The sequence below is a fragment of the Balaenoptera acutorostrata genome, chromosome 9, assembly GCF_949987535.1.
Source record: "Balaenoptera acutorostrata chromosome 9, mBalAcu1.1, whole genome shotgun sequence".
NCBI classification, from domain to species: Eukaryota; Metazoa; Chordata; class Mammalia; order Artiodactyla; family Balaenopteridae; genus Balaenoptera; species Balaenoptera acutorostrata.
The window spans coordinates 55,881,706-55,901,258 of NC_080072.1; the positions used below are offsets into that span (position 1 = coordinate 55,881,706).

Genomic DNA, 19,553 nt, shown 5'->3' on the forward strand with positions numbered 1-19,553 from the left:
TAAATTTAGCCAGATCTAGGCTTCCTTTGCATTTATTCACTAAGTTGTTTACAAAGAAAGATGTGCAAGGATGTGAAAGGGAAGGACCCAAGGGGCCATGATGTTAGTTTTTAATATTCTTTTAAGAACATCACTTTCCCAACGAACACGGTAACTGCTTTAATTTGAATTAGTAATGGAAGGCTAGATATCAACTTGAACTTGAGGATGGGTTTTCAGAAAAGCAGACAATCTCACCAAAATCCAAATCTTAATTGATTGGTTCAATCTACCTCTCTGGGTCTCAGACACCTCTCCTGTAAAATGGGGGGGTTAAACTGAATATCTCTGAGGTTTCTTCTAACTCTGAGGATCTATGACCTTAACCACAATCACTAGCCAACTGATGTAGCAGTTTGTTTATTCTGGCTCTACTCCATACTTAAGAGAAAGAAATATTCTTGGTAAGACACTAAGGAGTTTTACAAAATACATTAAATCATAACAATAATATAAATACTAAAAGAAGACTTGGAAATACAGTGAAGGGAAAAGGATCATCCATGGTTCTACCACTCTAGTATGCTATTGTTTTGGCATGTTTTTCTTCCATTATTACTATTATTTTTTTGATGTTTACATATACATGCTTTTACCATGTACACAAGCATATTCCTTGATGTTAATTATTTGTAATTTTCATCTTAAATGACTACATACTGAAACAGATGTGGGGTATGTAAATACTCTCCTATTGTAAGATAATTGTCAATTTTTTAAGATAGCATTGAAATTAAAATCTTTGTATATGTAAGTGTTCCCATATTTTGGATTATTCCCACAAATGGGAATCCCATATCTAAGGGTAGGAACATTTTTATGACTCTTATCACATTGCCATCGTTTACTTTAGTAAGCATCTCTGATTTTGCTGTGCGGCATTCTTTTATTTTCTTCTGATTATAGTACCCTAACTTTCCTAAGGGAAACCAAGCCCACACTCACACCCACTCCCTGTGCTTTGGGAATAACTGACTTTACCCACACCCTTCCTCCTTTCCCAGAGAGTAACATGTGGTTCAGGCCTGGCAAATCAGGGCATTACATTCCCCTGGCCACAGTTCAGGGATTGGCATGTGACTCAGATGGAGTCAACAGCAACAGAGCAAGACGACTTTTGTTAAGACTGCTGGAAGAAATGACATGTGCTCTTTTCTTCTGAGCCTATAAGCAGGGGGATCATATAAGCTGGAACTGCTGGGAGCCAACACATGTAGCCTGAGAATGAAGCTAACACAGTAGAAGACAGAGCTGAGGGATGGAGAGATACTAAGACTGGCCCTGTTAGAATCCTGGATTCAGTAATGCCTGAAGCCAGAACTACCCCAGCACTTACTTTTTTTTTTTTTTTTTTTTTTTAATGAGGATCTTGAATCAGATGCGTATGTTTGATTGATTGATTGATTGATTGATTTTGGCTGTGTTGGGTCTTCGTTTCTGTGCGAGGGCTTTCTCCAGTTGTGGCAAGCGGGGGCCACTCTTCATCGCGATGCGCGGGCCTCTCTCGTTGCGGAGCACAGGCTCCAGACGCGCAGGCTCAGCAGTTGTGGCTCACGGGCCCAGCCGCTCTGCGGCATGTGGGATCTTCCCAGGCCAGGGCTCGAACCCGTGTCCCCTGCATTAGCAGGCAGATTCTCAACCACTGCGCCACCAGGGAAGCCCCCAGCACTTACTTTTAAGTGAACCAAAAATTTCCATTGTTCCTTAAATCATTTTACTCACTCACTCATTCACCCATCCATATATTTTCATCTATCATTTGTCTCTCTCACACACACACACGCGCGCGGCCCCTAACTGGCACAGATAGGTTTTTTTCAATCCTTTTAACTTACGGCTTTTTAAAATTATTAATTAATTATTTTTTAGAGCAGTTTTATGTTCACAGCAAAATTGAGTGGAAAATTCTCATTTGCCTCCTATCCTCCCTCACTATCAACATCCCACACCAGAGTGTTACATTTGTTACAATCGATGAACCTACACATCGATTATGATATGATAATGACACATAATTATCACCCAAAGTCCACAGTTTACATTAGGGTTCACTCGTTGTGTAGTACATTCCACAGGTTTTGACAAATGTGTAATGGCTTGTATCTACCACTGTAGTGCCCTTTTACTTTTTATTGAGGTATAATCTACAGAAAGGACACAATTTACATGTGCACTTGGTAAACATGTACAGCTTACATGTACAGCTTGGTAAGCTTTTACATGTGCATATCTATTTATATAATCCCTACCCAGATCAAGATATAGAACATTTATAGCACCCTGGTACATTCCTACAAGCTCCATTCAAGTAGTTGCTCCGCTAAAGGTATTAATTCTTCAGACTTCTATAACTACAGATTATATTTTACTGCTTTTGAACTTTATATAAATGGAATTTCACAGTATGACTGCAACCTCCTAGTCTCTGAACAACCCAGGTCTGCTGTCATAATGGGAAGACACTTTGGGTTTTGCGGGGAAGGAATGAGTGTGTTTTGCATGTGAGAGGGATATGAATTGTTGTGGACAGAGGACATTTTCCAAAAATGGCCACAGCAACATTTCTGGTCCCACAGAAATGGTACAGAGTTCTTTCAGAACTCTACCACTCTTCTATCTAGCAATGGAATCTATTTCCCTTCCCCTTGAACCCGGGTGGGCTTGACTGTTCCAATCAAGAGTATGGCAGAAATAATGCTATGACTTCCATAGCTTGATTATAAAAATGATATAGTTTCCTCTTGTTTCCTTCTCTCCAGTCACTCACCCTTGGAATCTGGCCACATGCTGTAAGGAAGCCTAGGCCACATGGAGATGCCACATACAGATGTTCCCACTGATAATCCCAGCAAAGATTCCAGGCAACAGCCAACATCAATTGCTAATCATATGCATGAATGAGCACTCAGATGATTCCAGCTCTTAGTCTTCAAGTTGCCCAGAGGAGCAGAGATGAGCTGTCTCCACTAAACCCTACCCAAACTGGAGATTCGAGAGCAAAATAAATCATTTAAGCCACAGCAATGGTTTGTTATGCAACCATAGGTAACTAGGACTCTGTAGTATCTGTGTGTTCTTGGGAAGTCTTCTGGTGATATCAGACTTTGGATAATTTCTTCTCTCTAGGCCTTGGTTTCCTCAGCTGTAAGATGGAACAATAATTACTACATCATGGGAATGTTGTGAGGTTTAAATGAGATAATACACACAAGGTGCTCTTTTTATAATGGGACTTAAACAAATGCTACCTAATATTATTTCAACTTACTTCTGTCAAGTTGTTCTAGATTTACTGCTTTGTACAAATTCCCTTTCATGGTATGTGTCATATACACACAAACATAAAACCTGCTTTTGTATATACACACCCAGGCACATCACAATACCACAGTTTCTACATTGCTCTCTTGGAACACTTGTTCTGGGGGACGCCAGCTACCATTTCATAAGGATGCTCAAGCAGCCTTATAAGGAGATCCATATAGTGAGAAACAGACCTCTTGCCTCACTAACTTGCCAACCATGTGAGTGACCTACCTGGAAGCTGATCCTTTAGCCCTAGTCAGCCTTCAGATGACTGCAACCTTTTAGAGATCCCAAGCCAGAAACACCCTCCTAAGCCACTCTTGATTCCCATAGAAACTGCAAAAACTGTATGAAATTTAAAAAAAAAATTATTGTTTTAAGTCACTAAGCTTTGGGATAACGTATTATGCACTAATAGTTAACTAATAGATCAATCATCATGAGGAGGGATGCAGGGAAGAAACTGATTCAAGGTTGAGGGCTGTTTCAGGGTCAATGTGGAAGGACAGAGGTGGCTGAATGGACTTGAAAGTGTTGATGAGACTGAGTTTGAAATAAATCATCATGGAGTCCAGGGTAGAAAGGGAAGAAAGCAAAACCAGATGAGGGAACAGATTTGGAACTGGGAGACTGTAAACTGCAGATTTCACTAAAGCTGAAGAGCAGGTTTGGTGAGGGTAAAGGAGTAAGAATCTGCAAAAAAAGAAGTTTTGTTTTGAATGTGGAATACCTTGCTTACTGATTCAAAGGTGGAATGGGACTTCCCTGGTGGCACAGTGGTTAAGAATCCGCCTGCCAATGCAGGGGACATGGGTTCGAGCCCTGGTCCGGGAAGATCCCACATGCCGTGGAGCAACTAAGCCCCTGTGCCACAACTACTGAGCCTGCCCTCTAGGGCCTGCAAGCCACAACTACTGAAGCCCATGCGCCTAGAGCCCGTGCTCTGCAACAAGAGGAGCTACTGCAATGAGAAGCCCAAGCACCACAACCAAGAATAGCCCCTGCTCACCACAACTAGAGAAAGCCCACACACAGCAGTGAAGATGCAATGCAGCAAAAATAAATAAATTTATTAAAAAAAAAATCTTCTCCTTAAGATCCTTTCATCCCTAGAGTGATGGAATGAGGGTGAAATGGAGTTTGAATGGCTTAATGGTGAAAGCCTTAAAACAGGGGTAGGTGACCTTAATACAGATGTAGTGACAAGTTAGGAGAATGCCAGCCTTTATTTCTGGTTCAGGATATTGAAGATGGGGGGAGAAGGAAGAACTCCATTTGAAAGGGCTTCAAGGGAAGCAGTGAACTTAAGGAAAACATTAGATTTCAGACTAGATTAAAAGGTGACAGCAGTGCTCTAGGAAAAGCTTAGATGTGTAAGGATGTTTCTTTGAATTAGCATGGGTTTGCTTACAAAGAAGCTAAAACTTTATTCTGTTAGCATCTGGGAGCCTCCCAAGTTTTATGCAGGGGACTGACAAGTGCTTTGAAGTTCAGAAAACGCACCCTGACAGTAGTGGCAGTATGGTAGATGTACTGGCAAGGAGTATAGAGAGGTTCCTTTGGAGAAAAAGTGTTGGTATAAAGGTCCATCTCACACAGGTGAGGGGGCCTCATCATCAGCCTACTAAAACAACAGGGTCAGCTACCTAGGAAGTAGAGACTATAGAATTGAATGGACAGTGGGGGAGAGTAAGGGACGCAGTGGACAAGTCAGTGGCCAGATCTTTTACCTTTCTGAACCTGTTCTAGATTGTTCCAAGCACTTCTAATCCTCTATTGAGCCTGGATATGTAATTGCCAGTTATCTCCAGTTTACTTTCCTTCTTTCTTTTCTGTCCCCCAAATCCACTCATTTTGATCTACTATTTGATATTCTACCTGTATATTTAAAAAAAATTTTGGTCTTGCTATTCTCTTTTAGTACACCTCTGGCTATACCAGTGTGGTAATAAAACTTTCTGATGGTAAGAATCTATGGGCAGTGTGATACAGTGGAAAGAGCAGCAAGTAAGTCAAAAGGGCTGCTTTCCAGTCCCAGTCCTGCCATGAAATTCTTGTATGACTTTGGTTAACTCATTTCTTCTTTGGACCTCAGTTTTTTTTAATTTAGAAAATGAATCTCTAAGGTCTTATCCATTTCAATTTGCCTACCTGTACAATACCATAGGAGCTATTTTCAGATATTTTCATGATAATGGTGAAATCCACCTTCTCCAACAGAGTACTACAAAATTAGAATGGTGGATGGTAGGCATCTTGAAGTTTGTTCCAAGAAACCTGCTTAATCTGCTTTGTGAATAGAGGAATAAAGTTTGAGATAGGTATTGTATTCCAATGCATTTTCTCAGACCAGAGGTAGAGGGGAGTGGTTCTTATTTACCATACATTTCCTGGAGTCAAAGTGCCTTCATTCGAATTCATGGCTCTGCTACTTACTAGCTTGTTTCACTGGGCAAACTACTTGAAATCTCTGTGCCTTAGTTTCTTCATCCATAAAATGGGGGTAATAATATACCTCATAAAGCTATTGTGGAGATTAAACACGTTTATTAGGTATGTAACAGCATCTGGAACAGAGAAAGCCGTCGATAAGTATTAGCTATTAGTCTTATGTGCTAGGCACAAGAGTGTACAGACTCTTGTGCCTCCTTAAAGAGCTCACTGCCTGGTCAGAAATATTTTCAAACAAATGACCATAACTCAGTGTTCTGAGTTCTGTAGCAAGATGTATAATAAGTGGCGTAGGAGCAGAGGCAAGAATGCCTGTCTCATCCTAGAGAGAAAGGCAGGGGCAGGACAATATTCTTGAGGGTAAAGTTTGAGTCTGATTCTTAAAGAAGAGAATTCAATGTTGGGAACATTTGGGAATATGGAGCAGTAACCGACAGCATGGGGAAGGCAGTTTCTTGCTGCAAAAGACAAATACGGTTCCAAGGAAAGGGAGGATGTGTGGTAGATCAGAGGTAGTAGTTGATGCCAGAGCATCAGCAGTTGAGAGCTTGTTAGAAATATAGGCTCTTAGGTGCTACCCAGACCTACTCAATTAAAATTTGTATTTTAACAAGATACTCAGGTGATTCTTTGAACATTGAAATTTAAGAACCACTAGTCCAGAGCAGACACTGGAGCCAAGCTGCTTACGTTTAAATCCTGGCTTTACCATTTACTTATTATCATCATTATTATTATTATTATTATTATTATTATTATTATTATTTGGTCGTGCCACTGCAGCATGGGGGATCTTAGTTTCTCGACCAGGGATGGAACCCATGCCCCCTGCAGCGGAAGCGAGGAGTCTTAACCATTGGACCACCAGGGAAGTCCCACCATTTACTTATTATTATTATTTTTTTAAAATCTTCATCCTTCCTGTTTTAAAATTTATTTATTTATTTATTTATTTATGGCTGTGTTGGGTCTTCATTTCTGTGCGAGGGTTTTCTCTAGTTGCGACAAGCGGGGGCCACTCTTCATCGCGGTGCGCGGGCCTCTCACTATCGCGGCCTCTCTTGTTGCAGAGCACAGGCTTCAGACGCGCAGGCTCAGTAATCGTGGCTCACGGGCCCAGTTGCTCCGCAGCATGTGGGATCTTCCCAGACCAGGGCTCGAACCCGTATCCCCTGCATTGGCAGGCAGATTCTCAACCACTGTGCCACCAGGGAAGCCCCTACTTATTTTTTTAAACATCTTTATTGGAGTATAACCGCCATTTACTTATAATGTGTAACTTTAGGGAAGCTATTTCACCTCCTTCCTATGCCTCAGTTTCCTCATTTGTAATTAGATAATAGTTTCTACCTCATAAAGTTGTTTTAAGGATGGAATAAGTATTTTAAATGCTTAGAACAGTACTTGGCACCTACCAAGCCCAAGGATAAGAGGAAGGACTATAAGATATTCGGGGGACTGCAAGAAGAGAATTCACCCAAATCTATAGGATTTGGGTGAATTCCAGTCAAAGATCTGGAGTTATAAAGCCCAACTCCCTTCAATTGGGTGAGTTCTTGAATATCTGTGTTTTTCTCACTCCTAGTAGGGGGTAATCTTAATTATACCTGCCTCACTAAGATGCTCAAATCAAAAAATATATGTTCAACTACAAAATCTTCTATTAAAGTTTCATTTATCATCTTTCCAAGAGTTCTAAAGTATCTGGCCAGAAAGCAGGTGGTACCTCAACTCAGTAGGAAACAGATGGAAAAGAATGCATTGGAAGATCAGGGAGGGAGTGGTGGGAAAGCCTAGAGACTATTTGTCCCATTTCCTGCCTTTCTGAAGGGGCAGACTTGGGTTTCAACAATAACAATTTTCCTGGGCCTCAGAGAGGAGTTTTAGCTAATGGGCAAATAGTACACAAATGCCGTTATTTATTTTTTCTTCCTAACCTAACCTACAATGGAGATTCAAGGACATGAACAGTCTCACACGTTTGTATAGTGGTCCAAAATTTACAAATAACTTTTCTCTACTTTGTGTATCACAACATCCCCATAGGGTAATATTAACCTAACATTTTATAAGAAAACTTTGTTAATATCATAAAGCACACTAAACACTCCTTTCCATTTGAGTATTTTTACCAGATCCGATGTCTCCCGAAGTACAAAATTTAAAAGGGAGATCAATCACAAAACTTGACTGGATCTTCAACAGTAGTAGGTACTGGCTTCGATCTTATGGCCGCGATTATTTGTATATTGGGCCCCTTTTCTCATCCGTAAAACAGGGGCAACAATACCCTCTTCACACAACTGTTCTGTGATTAAACACGAACAAAGGCTAAAGGGTGAACCTACCACGTCGCAGGGCCTCAAATAAACCCCTTCTCCTTCTTGCCTTTGATAGATACAGCACTATCATTCCCACTTCACACGCGGAGAAACCCAAAGTCGAGAACGCTCGGGTTCCTCTTCTCTACTTGCAACTCCGCAACCCCCGGATCGGGTACGCGCAACTGCGATGTCCACTGTGTCAGGTGTCGTAGCGTGTATTCTCTCTCCTCGAGCTGCGTCTGGCGGGGCTGGAGGCCGCTGATAATTGCTCCCAAGACTCTTGAGGAATCCGATCCTAACCCTCAACGGCGCTTCAGGGACGAACCTGCTTTCCCACCGTCCCTAACCCCCCCCTAGAATAAAGGTCGCGGGGAACCCTCAGCTCCAGGTACCAACGCCATCTTGGCCACTACGTGTGACGCCGCACGTAGCGGAGAGCGCAGCCCATTGGCTGGGAGACGGCATGCGGAGGCGAGGCGCGCGAAGCCGGAGAGGAGGGTGTGGAGGACAACCCAAGGAAACTACAATCCCAGCCTTCCTTGCGCGTGCACACCAAGAGCGAAAGAGGAGGGAGTTTGGGTTCGGACCACAACTCCCAGCACTCCTCGCGATGTCGCTCCTTTCCTTTCAAAACGTGCAGAAAAAGAGGGACAGAAGAATGGAGGCCTTCTGGTGTCCGTTCTCCGAAAGGCGGGAAAGGCGAACTACACCTCCCGACTGGCAGCGCGCGGCTGCGCCTGCGCCCTGATACCTGTCGCCATCTTGCCCCTTCTGAGGCACAGCAAACAAACCCAATTCCTGGTGTCCCCTAGTCTTGGCGGAGGAGCCTTTTAGATGAGCCCAGAAAGGCCGGGCAGGTGGGTGACTCTTAGACAGGGTTCTGGGAAGAACTGGCAGGATAGCCAGTCTGGAAGAGCGCCGGGCCAAGCATTCGGAGCCCGGCTTGGGGCGCCCAACCCCATCCTCCGTTGTCTCCTAACGGGATCGTGGGGCTCCCGAGGTGGGCTGAGGGGGACTCTGGCAGGCCTGGTGCTGGGATTGCTGGAGTCCAGCTCTGGGGGCCTCCCGGTGAGTCTCGGTCGTCTGCCTGGCTGTCCGAGCGTCTACTCTTTCTCTCCGTTGTCCTCTCCGCTGAGGAGGGAGTGAGGCGCTGATGCCTGCCGGGGCCCCTGACTCCGGCTACCGGTCCTGAGAGGGCTTGGGTCGCGAGCTTGACATTGGGGTGAGCGCTGAGCGGCACCGGTGAGGAGGGTGGGCGGGTTGCTCTTGTTGTGGTGCTGCGAGAGTGCGTGTTTGGGGAGGGGGCGGGGCGGGCTTGCCTCCTTGACACTTGAGTGGGGGAAGGATTAGACAGGATTCCGGTTCTCGGAGCGGGCTCCGGCAACCTCTACCCAGGTTTCCAGTGCGATGCGGCCCCGCAATGGGGTCCGCTGGCGGGGACGCGTCGGGATGCTGTGACGTGGTGGTTGATTCCGGCGGTCGCCGGCCGCCTCCAAGATCCTGTCGGGAGGCGGGGACTGGCTTGTGGAGGGAGCGGATTCCTTTGGCTCTGCCCCTTCTTCTTCCTCCCCACCCCTTTTCTTTATGTCATTCTGCCGGCTGGGGCGCGCACTCCAGTTCTCCTTGCTCTGGGTTGGTTCTTAGATGAGAGGACTATGGGAAGTAGGGGGAGGGGGTTCAACTTCAGGCGTGGAGTTGGAGTTAGCAGTCCCAGCTCTTGGAACGGGAGATAGCAGTTATTACGGGTCGATGCCTGACTCCTAGACGAGACACTGAGCTCGCTCATTCATGCATTCACTCACTCGCTCATTCATTCATATTACTTGCTCTTCTCAGTCATTCATCTGTTTATTTAACAGATATTTACAGCGGATCTGCTGTGTGCTAAGCAGGTATAGTGCAAGGGCCCAGCGCTGTTATCTTTTTCTCTAGACCAGGGAATTCCCAGTACCAAGTTCCTGACATCTAAACTTTTGGTTAATGTTTTTTTGAGGACTGCTGGGTGTAAATTCATGTTTCATTGTTAAGACTCGAGGAGAACGTACTATATTAAGTTCCATTAACCCACTTAACATCCTAGGAACTTTACGTATTTTATTTCATGTAGCTCATAGTGAGAAAGCCGGCAGAAGTCAAGTGACTTGCCCAAGGTTACACAGGTAGTGGCACCTATTTATGAAATAATGTGTCGGCCACTAGGATAAGAACTTCACATACACTGTTATTTAATCCTCATAACAAACTGAGTGATAAAATCTCTGTTTCACAGATGTGTAAAATTTATGTTCCTATAGGCCAATTTACCCAGGATCACACAGCCAGTAAGTTGAAAGATTGAATTAGAACCTATATGTGTCCAACGCCTATGCTCTTTCCACTATGATAGGCTGGAATAGTAAGCTCGCACATGGTTAAATTCTTCATTTGTCAGAAGTTGGAAAGCATGGAGGTGAAATAGGGTTGTGAGATACTCTTACTGGTTTTGCTTCTTAGCGTGTGGATCTCCACGTGAGTGGGCTTTTGAATGTACTTTCGTAATTTGAGTTTTTGATTTTTGTTTTGGTAGGGAAGACAAGCTCTTTGGGGCTACCAAAAAGAAGCAGCAATGCCTGTTGTGTGGCCAACACTTTTGGATCTCAGCAGGGATGAATGCAAAAGGATTCTTCGAAAATTGGGTATGATTTTCATTTTTGATGTTTCATGCCTCCCTATGATCCTTTTCCCTTTCTGTTTGGGTCATGGCTGTTTGCATGGATATCATATTTCATGATGGTTAGAAATTCTTTAGAGGTATAGTTCTTGTCTTACTCTGTTATTTCCCTAGTGCTTTATATAGTGCTTTGTACACAGTAGATGCATGAATCATATTAATAATAATAGCAGCTAAAAGTTCTTCAGGGATACTGGGCTATTCTGAGTCCTTTACATTCAGCATCTCATTTAATCCTCATTCAAACCAAAAAGATAGATATGTTTCTTCTTTTGTCCCCATTTTACAGATGACAGACCTGAAGCTTAGAACCCGAAGTAATGCTGGTAGTAAGTCATGGGGTCAGAATTTCAACCCAGGGAATAGGATTCCAGTCTCATGTTAACATACTTTTAACCTTCATGAATGTATGTGTGAATTACATACTGTTTCTGAATTCTAAGTTAATGTAAGCTATGCTGACTTTTCCAAATTACATTTTACTTTCAGTAATAAAACACCATTTATGCCTGTAATGAATTATTTAGTGCTTCTTTTCCTTTAGAGCAGCCTTTCTCAACTAGCATTTAGGGAGAGAATTAAGCCCTAATACTAAGTTATCCATTGTATGTAATGATGTATGTATTATCCTTGGGAAAATTGAGAAAAAAAGAGTTACTCAAATCATTTTCTGTATTCTGTGGTTCACATGAGGATCCTTGGTTGAGAAATGCAGCCTTAGACTGTAAGGTCCAAGAAGGAACCTTTTTGTCTTACTTACCACTATAGTCTCAGGCCAGCACATAGTAGGGACTCAGTAAATGAAAAAGTAATTTGAAAAAGAACATTAGATGTTTTGGCAGTGGATAGGAATTATTTAGATATCTGTGACTTTGAAGGGGAAAGTGTGGACCTTGAATTCAGATAGACCTGGGGTCTTGGTCCTGTTACTAATGACCGACATGATCCAAGGACAAGTTGTTTAATCTCCCTAAATCTATTGACACTTTTGTAAATGAAGGACAATAATATCTGCCTCATAAGTTTATGTGGATTAAGTGTATATAAAAAGGGCCTATCACAGTGCCTGACATCTGAGTATATAGCGTTTTAAAGCAGTTGCTTTCAGACATTTATTTATTTGCAGGTGAATCTTTTCTTCAAAGGAAATCTTTGTTGGGAATTCCTATGCATAAATCTGAATCATAGCTAATCTGGCCCTGCCTGCTAATAACCTTTGCCCTTTTTATTTCCCCTTAGGCCACTATGAGGATTTCTATATTTTAAACTACTTCTTAGCATTGTATTTTAGCACCTCTAGAGAGGTTTTTTGTTTTGTTTTGGGGTGGGTTGGTTTTTTTGGGGTCAATTATTCCTTTTTTTTTTAACCTTATATCCAAACTTTTAGTACTAACTCAAGGGTGATTTTCTACACACTTGTATGCAATTGCTCTAACTTGCTAGCTACCAGTTATAAAGTTGGATTTTTATTTATTTCATAGCTGAAATAATTGCAGATCACAACTGAAGTTGATTGCATTAGAGTTTCTGGGCTTTGGGGACCTTGAATCAAGAGATTATGTTTGAATATAAAAATTGTAACCTTTAAGTCTAAATTTATCCTTAATTTTAGTCAGAGTTGTGTGGGTAATATTGCTGAAGAGCTGCTTCTATACAAAAGAAAACAGCCTTCCTAGAGGGTAACGTCATCTTCAATGACCCTTCTTTTGGGAGGTGAGCCTTGAGAGTGATTTGCGGAAAGACTTCCTCCCCACCCGTTGGCTCATTATCATAACAGTGAAACCTTTGAATTGCTTTCAAACACTAGCTCTAGGTCCAAAGTTTAGAGAAGGTACTGTATTTAAAAATTAGCTTAAAATATTTTAAGAATTAGCTTTAAAAAAATTCTTTTTAAAAATGTTATAAATTATTTTAACACCAGATGCTAAACATTACATTTTACTTAAATGTAGAGAAATTGGGATAGAGAATTTCTTTATGACACACTGAACATACCAGGGATAGATAAATGCTTCCTTCCTTCTATCCTGCTGCTCCCCTGCCCTATTTTTTTATGACCATTCCTGAACTATAACTCTTACATGAGGCTTTATGAACTATAGTATAATTGAATGGCTGGTTTGTTTAAATGGAACGGGTTGAGGGCTTTATAAAAATAGTTTGGCAAATCTTTTGTTTTCTGTGTTTTTTCCTGTGTTATTTCGTTATACTTACGCGTCATTAGAGTTAACACTGTAATAGAATGGTACCAAATATAATACCAGAAATTCAACTGAGTTTGATATTTGTCAGAATCTTAGGATTCTCATCAAATGAAATCCACAAATGTGAATGAGGCTGGGAAGCTAGTAAAAGTTCTTTGCAATAAGTGAGTTTCTCATTGAATGAAGGGGGGAGGTATGCCTTGGATTGTGTAGCTATGAGAACTGTGTTCTGAGTTACAGTTTTGTGTGAGGTTGCCACCTCTTACTTTTGTGCATGACTTTTTAGTTGGACTTGGAATGAGACTTGAGATGTCAAGAATCTTTGTCTTTCTTTAGTTAATTTCACTTTTTTTGAAATATCGTAAAATAGTGAAATTTTGATGACCATAAATTCCACAGGCCAAAAGTAAAGTTTTTCCTCAAACCACTTCCTCTCTCTGACCTCTCCATTTCTTTTTATGGTATTGCCATTCTACTAAATATCTTGGAAACTGGAAAACCTGATTCTTTTCCTTCTGCCATTCCTTCCACATTTAATCAGTCACTGAGTTCTATCAAAAACTTTTTAGACTGGAAATGGTGGCTTTTCTTAGTCTGGCCCCAAACAGTTTTTCCATTTTTATCCTTGTTGGATTTTAATCACCTTGAGGATAAGGACTTTGTTTTGTTCATATAAAGATTCTCCATGGTACCTTGTAGTAGTAGTGTTCAATTAGTAGTTTGGTTTGAATTAGCGACTAACCAAGTACGGACATATTTTTACTTTCCCTAGTGTAAAACTCTCAAAATAGTCACTGACTATTACTGGAAGTTTAATGTCTCTGTGAAACATTATATGCTCTTTTACTCTCTCTGTTCCTTTTGCACATTTGCATTTCCCCCACTGCCTGCCTAGAGCACAGTTCTCTTTCTGATTAAAGCTTATGCTTCCAGACTAGATGATGTGTTTTTCTTCTGTGCCTTCACCACTGTATTGTAAACTGTATCAGAATTGTCTGATGACTTGTTTCACTGTAGCTTTATTCTAGAGTTAACTTCTTAAGGGCAGGATTTAGCATACTATCTGGTATATATAATGGGACTCAATACTGATTTGTTGAATAAAATATTCCATAAATGGGGCATAAACATTTAGATATAGTGGTTTCTTAGTTATCCCCAGTGTCTTTCTGAACTCTACTTTAGGTCCTGATAAAAGCTGAAATATATGTTTCCTGGAACAAAGTATTTCCTTCGCTACTCCAGAGAAGCAGAGTTTGTCCTTCCAGAGAGACCACATGAAATATCTACATAATATCCAGCCTAGATTGAACATGCAAGATGTTTACACATGGGATAATTCAGTTGGACCAGACATTTCTATTTAATATGGTCAGCTCACTCTTCTATATAAAGTCTTTTCTTTTGATAGAACTGTGAATAATATGAACTGAATGAGGCTACTGTTTTATTGTTGGTGTAGTACCTTGGATGCAGGTATGCATGCCTTTATTATTTGGCTAATATTCAGTATCTGTTGTATGTAAGGCATTGGCAAATACTGGTAGCAACTTGAATTGAGTAAGAAGATAACTGTAGTCTGGACACTTATTTCCCATCATTTTGTTTTGCTCAGGTATACTTGTCTCATAGTGTTAATGGTTTGAAACAACTATTTTATTATTTCTCATGATTCTGTGGGTTACTTGTCTTGCCTGAGCTCTCTCATGTGGCTCTATTCAGCTGGTAGCTTAGCTGGTTAATTGGGCTCAGCTGAGGTGGCTGGGCCTCTCTCTCCATGTGACCTTTCATCCTGGGCTTCTTCATAGCTTGGTGATCTCAAGCTTCCAAGAGAGCAAGGTCCTGTGTCCAAGGCTGCTATTTGCATCATGTATGCTGATGTTCCATTGGCCAAAGCAAGTCACATGCCAAGCCCAGAGTCAGTGTGGGAGGGACTATTGGAAGGTAGTACACGAGGAAGTACACTGAGAGGCAGGCATGGTTCATTGGGAGCCATTGAGGGCTTTTGGGTTTTATATTTTAACCACTACTAGGAACTGACAGTTTCATTAAATAACAGTTGTTGCTGTGGAAAGTTAGTGAAATGAAACTGTCTGGCATTAGGGTTCAGTGTATTATGTCCTGATTGCTATAAGAGCAATTCATGTGTGCTAATCTGCCTTAGTCATTTTGCTGGTGGTTTTTATAGATGCAGAGGATCATAGAAATGGAAGGTACCTTCAAAGTGTCTTCTAGATAAAGAAACTGAGGATCAGAGATGAGAAAGGACTTGTCCAAGGTCACACAACTAGTGTCAGTGCTGGAGCCAGAATCTGGTCATTTGACTCTTGATCCAGTAGTTTTTCACTTGCACACCCTTCACAGATAGAATATAGGTCAAATTCTTAGGCAAGCCTAAGGAATTATTTCAAAGTTTGGCCAGTAAAGGTACCTATCAATAATGCAAAAAACTTCTCTTATCAGCCTTATTATATCACTTGGAACCTGTTCCCAGGTGTTGGTAGCATCTGAGTTGAATGTTCTTCAGGATGATGCGTAAGACGAAATATTTACCATTAGATTTTTCTACCTAAACTTTTTATATACATGACTTCTGTGAGGCAATAAAAAAGAAAATAAGATTACAAAAGCCACATTTTAACCTATGGTTTTAGATAAAATTTTTGAGAGGACATTAATGAAATATTCGCATATTGATTTTTAGGTTTCCTGCCCTGAAGTTTCACTCTATGTAGCCATAGTACTTAAATATTGATGGCCTATCTTGATAAAATAATTTTCTTCTTCTAGAATTGGAGGCATATGCTGGAGTTATCAGTGCACTTCGGGCACAGGGAGATCTCACCAAGGAAAAGAAAGATCTTCTTGGAGAACTCTCAAAAGTTCTTAGGTAAATTATCATAAAAGTTTGTGAGAGATGAGTCTAGAAATTTCATTTTGAGGTGTTTCAATACTTTTCACTCTTAAGCTGAAGACAGAGGTGTTCAAATTGTTGGTGTTTAGAGATCCCATCCCAGTTGTGTGCTTTGTTATGGAAAATTATGTAATTTACCATTTATTCTGTAATCTAATCAGAAAAGGTTTAAGGCAGGTTATCTTAGGTTTGGGCCTCTTGGAAAAGGGAGGTATTTTTGACCTGGGTGAAGGAAAGAAGAGCTGGCAGCGACTGGATAGGAAGATCTGGAGTGGCCCAGTGGTATTTGTTAGGGGGTAGAAGGAGACACTAGGAAGTTGTTGTCTTAATTTATAGAAATGGGTGGTGATTATATAGTCATAGCCTTAGGGATAGTTTATCCCTTCAGCTTCCCATTAGAGTTAAAAAAATTCATTAAAAAATTCTGGTGAAAGGGATTCTTTGATACTTTGCCTTGATCCATTCTTAACATCTTGAGCTTTCTCAGAAAATTCAGTTCTGTTTTAACTGAAGTTTCCTTTCTATATTTAAGACCATTTTGTCCTATTCTTTTTTTAAGTGAAAATAGGGAAGAGATTTTTTTCCCTGCATTTAATTAACATTAAAATAGGGATGTTATTAAGCTAAATCGTCAGTCTTATTGCCTCCATACTTAACAATTTGTATTTTTTGTTTGTTTGTTGTATATATTGCCTCATAAATTCTGCTTTCCAGCCCCTTAAATATTTTAGTCTGTGTTATAGATTTAACTTAGCAATAAAGGTTACACTTTTAAGAGTTCTATTCATTTTATTAAGTATTTATGAATGGAATGGGTATAGCCTTTTTTCAGTTGTTTAGATTTAACTTTACATGTATTTAATCAGGATCAACATAAGTACATTTTTACTGTAGTGGTAACATGATACAATGTAGAAGACACACAGCTCAAGTGTTGAGTAATGAAGGAGTGATATCCTGGTGTCAAGTTTCATAGCATATAGCTACAGGAAACATTATCTTGCCACTTTCATTTCTTTATTATATTCACTAAACATAAAATTATAGACTCTTAAGCTTTAGAAAGAACTTTAGAAGACTTTCTTCCAAGTGCCAAAATCCTCTTCTCAGTAACCATGATTAGGGGTCATTCAGTGGCTGTTTACATTTAGATAACGGGAACCTCTGCTAATCTTGAACATGGTCTGATATTTCTGTGTTTTGGACGTAATGACTTGATATCAAGCTGAATTTGTCTTCCTGTGATTTCTAATTTGTAACTAATTCTCTCTGCAGTTACACAGAATCAGTCTGAATCCTTTTCTATGACTTTAATTAAAGCATTTGAAGACATATATTAGGCCCCTGTCTATATCTTTTTACAAATCAATTTTGCCCCCCCCAAGCAAAATGTTGACTTAAACATTAATAAAAGTATAGAAAAGAGCTGCCTGCTTGGCAGAGTTCTATAATGGCTATTTTTTTTCATAGCATCTCAACAGAGCGCCACCGTGCTGAAGTTCGGAGAGCAGTAAACGATGAACGGTTAACAACAATTGCACATAAGTAAGCCATTAGTCATACCACCCCTGATTTTTCATGACATAGTATACCGTAGTTTTGAAAGTCTTCCTATTGTGTAGCATTCCTGAGTCTTTTATCTTGATAGTAATATCTCTGTACTCAGGGATCCTGACCATAGCTGTGTTAACTATTTATTCAGTTGGTTATGTTTTTGCATTTGGTTAGGCAAGCTTTAAGTACTCAGGTCAAATCCTGTTGCAATGTAATCTCTGTATAACTAAAGGCCTCCACAGTTTAGCAGATGATTCCTTTACTTGAAGCAAAGTTCAATAAGAAAGTAGTGTGCTCCCCAAATTTGACAGCCCCTTAGAGTTACTTTGTAATAGTATTTGATATGTATATTGCTTTATAAATAGGCATTATAAATTTTTTGATGACTAATATTTCATGTATTTTGAGATTCAGCAAAAAGATTGTAAAATATATGTTCTGCTTTTAAGAAATATGACTACAGTATACCTTAAATTACTTTGAAAAGCCAACAAAATAAAATTGTAAAGGATTCTTATCACACTGTTTTCAGATCATTATAACTATTTGATAGGTGGGGTGGAGGGTGGTGGAAGACACAGATTGAGCATTAACAAAGTATGTATGGAGACAGTGCCTCCTGAAAAATAGAAAAGAACAAAAATTATCCTTTAAATGTTAATGCAAGATGGTAGGAACATTTTATAAAATAAGGTATGTTATAGAATATTCATCTGTTTTTTATTTTTATGTTTTAATGTGAAATAAAACTAAAGGAAAAAATTCAGTACATTTCCATAATGTAATAAATAGTGCTTTTAACCCAATTGGCAGTATTGTATTGACCCCGAAGATCCATTAGCTTCATGTTGTGCTTTAATGTTACGGATTTTACTTGACTGATAAAATGGGGTGCTACCTTTTTAACTGTGTAGTTTGACAGTTAAGCTGTTTGAATTTGGAGATTTTTCAGTGGTTGGTATGTATGCACTGTAGAAATTTGAAAATTTTCCTCTAGCATCATTAAGTATTTACTTGTTAGGCCAACATGGCTAAAACATTCACATATTGTGTTCCTTCTTTAAATTGCTCTAAACTTTTAAATTTGGATACTCTAAAAATAGTAACTGAGCCTAGATTCTAATTTGAGAACTTGTAATAGGAAACTTATGTGCTAGGTAATAAAGTAGTAAATAATAGTTTGCATTCAGAGGCACTTAAAGACAAAATTACTACCTTAAAAGCATTGGAACAATATTGGGCAATTAGTTGTAAGTTGATGCATCAGTTTCATACTTAAAGATAACACTTATTTAGTCTCCTTTTCCTTTTTTCCCCTTTAAAGAATGAATTTATCCTTATATTTGGGTGAAAGACCAAGTTACAGGTATGCAAATAGGTTATTATTATTTCAGGCTTTTTCTTGTATTTATTTCAAAATTGAAGCTCTCAATTATTCAGGGGCACATATTCCATTTATGAATTAACCATGCCCCTTGCTTTTACTTCTCTTCCCCTCCTCCCCTTCCTAATACTGCCCACCCTTTAGCTATTTTGCTGCTTGAAAGTACCTCTAGTCAGAGGGTGGGAAGGGAGAGGAGGTGAAAATTTTAATTACTCATTTTACTACTTGTTAGTTGTCCTGGGAGAGGTTTGATGGAAGAATTTACAAGTATTTGCCAAAGTATTTTTGGATAATAGGTCAGTTTCTTTGATCTGTTTGACCTCTCCCTTTCCCTCCTCTCTTTCTTAGCATGGATAATTGAGAGTTGGCTTCTATCTACCTGTTTCCTCTTTTTTTCTCTCCTTTCTGATTTCTTTAACACATGAATTTAATTTTTTGAAAACCGTTTACTTCAGTGTATAATTTTAAGCTACTTAGGTCTTTCCATACTCCTGTTTTAATATTTTATATTGTGGTTTTAGTTTGACCAGACGTCGTATTTACTTGTTGAGCCCAAGGGTCAATGAGTGGGGAATGGTGAGGAAGACATAGATCCCTCATTCTGTCCGTCTCCTCTGCCCTCCTTCCCTCAGAAGTAGTAACAGAACCTAGTTCTAAAGATTATCTA

General features: G+C 40.0%; 1 protein-coding gene across 18 annotated transcripts in view; it reads left to right on the top strand.

Moving 5' to 3' along the window:
- Nucleotides 1–8,751: 8,751 nt before the first annotated feature.
- Nucleotides 8,752–19,553, top strand: part of EMSY (EMSY transcriptional repressor, BRCA2 interacting) — an 83,388-nt gene continuing 72,586 nt past the window's right edge. For 4 of the 18 annotated variants that reach the window (XM_057553802.1, XM_057553806.1, XM_057553804.1 and 1 more), the window contains exons 1-5: nucleotides 8,753–8,977; nucleotides 10,687–10,795; nucleotides 15,825–15,924; nucleotides 17,419–17,493; nucleotides 18,827–18,868. In XM_057553802.1, coding sequence (XP_057409785.1) covers nucleotides 10,726–10,795; nucleotides 15,825–15,924; nucleotides 17,419–17,493; nucleotides 18,827–18,868 — 287 coding nt within the window. In that variant the 5' untranslated portion in view covers nucleotides 8,753–8,977; nucleotides 10,687–10,725. Of the gene's footprint in view, nucleotides 8,978–10,686; nucleotides 10,796–15,824; nucleotides 15,925–17,418; nucleotides 17,494–18,826; nucleotides 18,869–19,553 lie in introns of all 18 variants that reach the window. The other 14 variants (XM_007187560.2, XM_057553808.1, XM_057553803.1 and 11 more) reach the window with 7 other exon arrangements.